The sequence below is a fragment of the Cariama cristata genome, unplaced genomic scaffold (genome assembly GCF_000690535.1).
Source record: "Cariama cristata isolate BGI_N322 unplaced genomic scaffold, ASM69053v1 scaffold23146, whole genome shotgun sequence".
NCBI lineage: Eukaryota > Metazoa > Chordata > Aves > Cariamiformes > Cariamidae > Cariama > Cariama cristata.
The window spans coordinates 11,175-17,021 of NW_009621902.1; the positions used below are offsets into that span (position 1 = coordinate 11,175).

Consider the following 5,847-nt stretch of genomic DNA (forward strand, 5'->3'; position numbering starts at 1 on the left):
CAGACAGCTGCTTTTAGGAAGAACGTGAATGGGAGTTCAGGGTCTCATCTCTGGGGCAGGATTTGGCCGTGCTCACCTGCGGGCAGCCTGGGAGGCAACGCAAACCCCCTGCATCCTGGCTCCTTTTCACTTCCAAAGCTGTTTCCTCATCCCAGTTCCAAACTCCTTCGAGTGTCTCAGCCCAAAAGACCTTTGCACGTGCGGTGCAACCGGGAGGGTGCAGACACCGCAGGCTGCACCCGTCTGCATCGCTGCTCCCGGTGCCGGGCACCGGCTTGTTGGCAGAGCCCCGGCAGGGCGCTTTAACCGAGGGCTGCCGCTCCTTTTCACTTCCAAAGCTGTTTCCTCATCCCAGTTCCAAACTCCTTCGAGTGTCTCAGCCCAAAAGACCTTTGCACGTGCGGTGCAACCGGGAGGGTGCAGACACCGCAGGCTGCACCCGTCTGCATCGCTGCTCCCGGTGCCGGGCACCGGCTTGTTGGCAGAGCCCCGGCAGGGCGCTTTAACCGAGGGCTGCCAGACCCGGCTCGGAAGGGCTCAGCGTGGGCAACGGGGACGTCCAGAGCCGCTGGTGGGGTGGGTGAGAGGGAGCCGGGGCAGAAGCCCGACGTACCGCTGATTCCTAGCACAGAAACGTGAACCGACATGCATTTCTCAAGGGACCACGGACAGGGTTGTCCATGGTCAGCCTCAGCCTCGCAAGAGGGAATAAACGAGAGCAGGAAGGTGGGCAGCGCTTTGATTTTCCCCGTGTTGTTCAAATCTACCCAAATTCACACAAACCTGACTCGCCTGGGGTGGGTTGGGACAGCCCGGCCGTGCCATGCCTGCTCCCTTAGCTTTGCCTACCAGCACATCCATTTTCCATGTGCATTCCCGTCTTCCCTGCCCGTCTCTTGCACCGGCTTTGACTCTCATTTCTTGCCCCAAGGATGGTCCTGCTCGATGCTACGAGTCGGCGGGCGAGACCACCACGCCACGGGGTTCAGCCAAGCGGTTTCCATGTCAGGAGATGATGTTCCCGTAACAGCTCTTGAGCCCCTTGTGATTTTGGACTCGGTGTTAATTAGCTGGGTGGATTCAGGGGTTGGTGGCAACGGGGCGTTTTGTGGCAGCAGAAGCGATGTGGGTCCTGCCCTGAGTTGGGAAGCCTTTGTGGGTGTCTCATCAGCCGCCTTCGGGGTGCTGCTGGGACAGAGCAGCTTCGCTCCCAGCTCCTGGATCCCAAATCTCATGGCACCGCGCAGGTGGTGGCAGCTCTCTGGGGACATGGAGACCGCCAGGGTGGGTTGAGGTCTCCCAGGGAGGATTAATCTCTAAATTGTGAGCACGACAAAGAGACCTGAGCGGAGCTGCCGTCCAACACTGCTGGCCTGAGCCCAGCCGCACGGAGGTGGATGGCTCGTCACTTCGGTTTTGTTTCGGCAGGTCGACCCCGATGATGTCCTCACCAAAGAAGAGCAGATCTATCTCCTGGTGGAAGCTAAGGAGAAATGTCAGAGAGACATAAAAGCCCAACTGGAGAAGATCAAAGGTAGCATCCCTCCCTGTGCATGGGTCAGTCACCCCCACTGGAGCTGGCTACATCATGGGAAACGCTCTCCCTTCCAGTGGGAGCGGGATGGGGCCAGGGACATGTGGCTCCTGAGGGTTTGCGGAGCTCCTGGCACCCCGGCTGCTCTGGGTGCAATTAGGTGCTAATCAAATCATCACCCTGATTAGCGCCGTTTTCTAGACTGTCCCATACAAACTGCAAACGAGAGCTGTGGAGGGGCCTTGGCCCCCCCTGGAAGCGGTGGGATGTGATGGGACGTGTCCCCCCCTTGCTGCTCCCCCTGCTCTGCAGCCCAGGGGCGATCGCGTGGCAGCGCGTTTTCCTCGCCCCCGCTCCAGCGCACGCGTGGGGAAGCCGGAGGTATGCCGTGGCCCTGTTTGGAGATGTGAGATGTGTCTTTGCTCTTTGGCCAGACACCAGCTGCCCACCAGAGTGGGATGGGATTATCTGCTGGCCAAAGGGCTCCCCGAGCCAGGAGGTGTCGGTGCCCTGCCCCGACTACATCTACGACTTCAACCATAAAGGTAAGTGCCTGTGCCTGGGCAGGGAGCGGCGTCACCGCGGTGGAAACCCTCCACTGAGCGGTCTGGGCTTCCCGCGGGTCCTTCTGCTGTCACAGCACCCGTCGCCGTTCCCAGGTCATGCCTACAGGTACTGCAGTGCCTATGGGACCTGGGCCATGGCTCTCAGCATCAACAAGACCTGGGCCAATTACACCGAATGCGCTTTGCTCTTCTCCTCCGAGAGCCGGAGCCGTGAGAAGGTGACCTGGCTTGTCGAAGGTGCTGGGAAAAGGGCTCGGGATGGGGGACCAGGGAAGCGTGCGGCAAAGGCCAGGGAATTGCTGGGAGCAGGAGGCTCTTCCCCCTCCGCTCCCCAAACAAGCCCTGCTCCCCCCACGCTCTGGGGGGGACCTGGGCTGCAGAGGGGTCGTGGAGCTCAGCCCTTCTCTTCCAGGAGGTGTTTGACCGCCTGCACCTGATGTACACCGTCGGTTACTCCATCTCCCTGGCCTCCCTCATCATCGCTGTCTGCAGGGAATTGCTGGGAGCAGGAGGCTCTTCCCCCTCCGCTCCCCAAACAAGCCCTGCTCCCCCCACGCTCTGGGGGGGACCTGGGCTGCAGAGGGGTCGTGGAGCTCAGCCCTTCTCTTCCAGGAGGTGTTTGACCGCCTGCACCTGATGTACACCGTCGGTTACTCCATCTCCCTGGCCTCCCTCATCATCGCTGTCTGCATCCTCTCGTACTTCAAGTAAGGAGAAGGGGAGCAGCCCCTAAGGGAATGGGAACCGGCCCCAGCCCCCAGCACAAACATCAGACAATTTCCCAAAGCCCAAAACACCCCCAGTATGACCAGCTCCCCATCCTCTCCACCCTGCTCTTGAAGGCATTGACACCCCGCTTGCCCCCAGATCCAGCCTCTGTGCCCATGGTGGGAGGGGGCTGACACCTCGGAGCTCACCTTCTCTGGGACCCCCCCTTACCTGAGCCCACGTGTGGGGAGCTCGTTGGGCAGCCGGGGCTGGGCTCGTGTCGCGCCCCTTCTCTGTAGGCGCCTGCACTGCACACGCAACTACATCCACGTCCACCTCTTCACCTCCTTCATCTGCCGGGCGGTGAGCATCTTTGTGAAGGACGTGGTGCTCTACTCGGGCACGCTGGGCAGCGAGACGGAGAAGATGCGGGAGGACGACTTCAAGGCAGAAATGGGTCCCTCGCCGGGACAACGGAGCCAGCTGGCAAGTGGCACGCTGACAGCGGCGGCAGGATGGGGGGAAAAGGGGGTTTAGGAGCCCCTGGTGTGAGGGGATGCGCTTGGGACCCTCCCCGATCGGGGCTGTGCTGCTCAGGGGTGATGCAGTTGGGGAGGGATGAAGGGCCACCAGCTCTGCCCAGCTTCTCCTTGTCCTGGTGTCTCAGAGCCGCAGAGGACATCGGGCTCGCAGCCTGTCTGAGCTGAGAGTGCCCTGCGGTGGGAAATACCTCTCCTGCGGGAATGACCTAGAGCACCTGCTCTACGTCTGATGCTGGAATACGCCAGAGGAGATGTAGCTCCCTGCAAGATGAGGAATGTGGGCCACGCACGAGGCACAGCCTGGGTTTTCCTGGCCAGAGAGCAAAAGCCACCAGGTTTTGCTTTTAGGGGAGAGCCTGATATGGGCACCTCTCTGACTGCGTGTCCACAGGTTGGCTGCAAGGTGGTGGTGACTCTCTTCCTCTACTTTCTGGCCACCAACCACTACTGGATCCTGGTGGAAGGTCTCTACCTGCACAGCCTGATCTTCATGGCCTTCCTCTCCAACAAGGACTACCTGTGGGTCCTCGTCATCATCGGCTGGGGTAAGCATGGACCCCAACCCAATGCTGTGGCTGCTGAGACCAGCTGGGAGCTGTGGCATCAGCCATGGCTGAGTGGCACTGAGTGCCCAGGTAAGGGCAGCGGGGTGCAGAGCAGCCGCCAGGAGCTGGTTCGATTTGCAAATGTGATGTTTCATCCATGCTCCTCACTGTGGTTCTTGCCCCTCCAGGTCTCCCCGCTGTGTTTGTGTCCGTCTGGGCCAGCGTCAGGGCCTCCCTGGCAGATACGCAGTACGTAGGTCCTTTGGGGAGGGAAAGACCGGCGGCGAATGCTCGCGAAATATCTGTGGGCACCAGAACTTTTGAAAATGCAAATTTTCCAGAAAGAACAAGAGGAGTGAACACGCACACAAGGCTTGTTCAGCAAATTGTCAGTAATCCAAACCAATAGCGGTTTTGTTCTGCATTTGGGAGGAAGATGGATGCAAGTTTACACTGTAAATCGATCAGCATTCATCTTTGCACTGTTTACTAAGGGGCACGTTCTAAAGTTAAGCGTTTGAAAAGGAGAAAGGCCACCAAACGTACACCAGGAGCTTTAGATGAGTTGGCCAAGGAGCCCTCAGGAACGTTAATGCGAATTTCAAACTGATTTGCAACACCGCGGTGGTTATGAATGCTTGTAGCACGGCTGCTGTTGGGTGAAGATTTACACAAACTTCACAAAGACAGTGAAGGGCGGGAGGACGGGGCTGGTGGTCGGGGGGGACAGGGAGCCGCCACTCAGCAATTGTCCTTACCAGTGATTTCAGGTTTCTCCAAGGTGTTTCCTTACCGGTCTCTTCAGGTGCTGGGACCTCAGCGCAGGGAACATGAAGTGGATTTATCAGGTCCCCATCTTGGCTGCTGTGGTGGTGAGAATCCCGTGGCTGAATCTCCCAATTCCTTTTGGGAAAAGGGCATCAATTGAGACCTGGAGCCGTTCACTTGTGGTCACAGGGGTTGTGTTCCCCAGCCACCCCGGCTCCCAGGGAGGACCCATGTGATGCAGAGGGATCCGGGAGCACCGGTCCCTCCCCGCTCTGACCACAGCATCACCCCCATGTCCCTGCCTGCAGCTCACCCCAAACTGCCTGTCCTCGTCTCGGGGGGCTGCTCGGGAAGACCCAAGGTCACTGTGGGCAACAAAACCACAGCGGGTGTCTGTCGGCAGGTGAACTTCTTCCTCTTCCTCAACATCGTCCGGGTGCTGGCCTCCAAGCTCTGGGAGACAAACACGGGGAAGCTGGACCCCCGGCAGCAGTACAGGCAAGTGCCGGCAGCAGCAAACCGTGCCCTGGCCCTGGCCTGGCTCATTTTCCTCCTGTTTAGCTGAGACGGCTCCCCAGGGGGTTGTGAACGAAGAGCAGAGGCGTAGGAAAGACTGCAGGAGCGAGGGAGGGTGGCAGGACCATGGCAGCCAGCGCTTCTGGCAGCTCGGTTTGATTGGCACAGCAGGCTCAGGGGTTCCAGCTCTGCCCGCTCCCTGCTCCGAGCTGGAGACCGTGCAGTAGCTCCGCACAAACCAGAAGCTGAAGCGATTGCCCTCTTCGCTGGGACGCTTACCAACGTCTGCAAGGGGAAAAACCTGGCTAACGGCTCAGAGCTTTTCTCCTCTCAGGAAGCTGCTGAAGTCCACGCTGGTGCTGATGCCGCTTTTCGGAGTCCATTACGTGGTGTTCATGGCCATGCCCTACACCGAAGTCTCCGGGGTCCTGTGGCAGATCCAGATGCATTACGAGATGCTCTTTAACTCCTCTCAGGTACGTCAACACGGGGCTGCCTGCCTGCTCCGAACACCGAGCGAGGCTCGTCCGGGGAGGGGAGAGCCACATGCACAACATCCCGGCTCAGGACTCAAAACTCCACCTCTGTCTCTTTTGGCAGGGTTTCTTTGTGGCTTTTATCTACTGCTTTTGCAACGGGGAGGTAAGTTAGAAGTGCGAGCGGCTGAG

The 5,847-nt window shown here is 59.3% G+C and overlaps 1 protein-coding gene across 1 annotated transcript in view; it reads left to right on the plus strand.

Moving 5' to 3' along the window:
• The window catches only part of LOC104163232 (parathyroid hormone/parathyroid hormone-related peptide receptor-like), a 6,973-nt gene that overhangs the window by 525 nt on the left and 601 nt on the right, over nt 1–5,847 (plus strand). Inside the window, exons 2-12 of the mRNA XM_009702158.1 lie at nt 1,429–1,534; nt 1,969–2,079; nt 2,194–2,318; nt 2,713–2,807; nt 3,108–3,294; nt 3,742–3,895; nt 4,084–4,144; nt 4,701–4,767; nt 5,067–5,161; nt 5,514–5,655; nt 5,780–5,821. Coding sequence (XP_009700460.1) covers nt 1,429–1,534; nt 1,969–2,079; nt 2,194–2,318; nt 2,713–2,807; nt 3,108–3,294; nt 3,742–3,895; nt 4,084–4,144; nt 4,701–4,767; nt 5,067–5,161; nt 5,514–5,655; nt 5,780–5,821 — 1,185 coding nt within the window. The remainder of the gene's footprint in view (nt 1–1,428; nt 1,535–1,968; nt 2,080–2,193; nt 2,319–2,712; nt 2,808–3,107; nt 3,295–3,741; nt 3,896–4,083; nt 4,145–4,700; nt 4,768–5,066; nt 5,162–5,513; nt 5,656–5,779; nt 5,822–5,847) is intronic.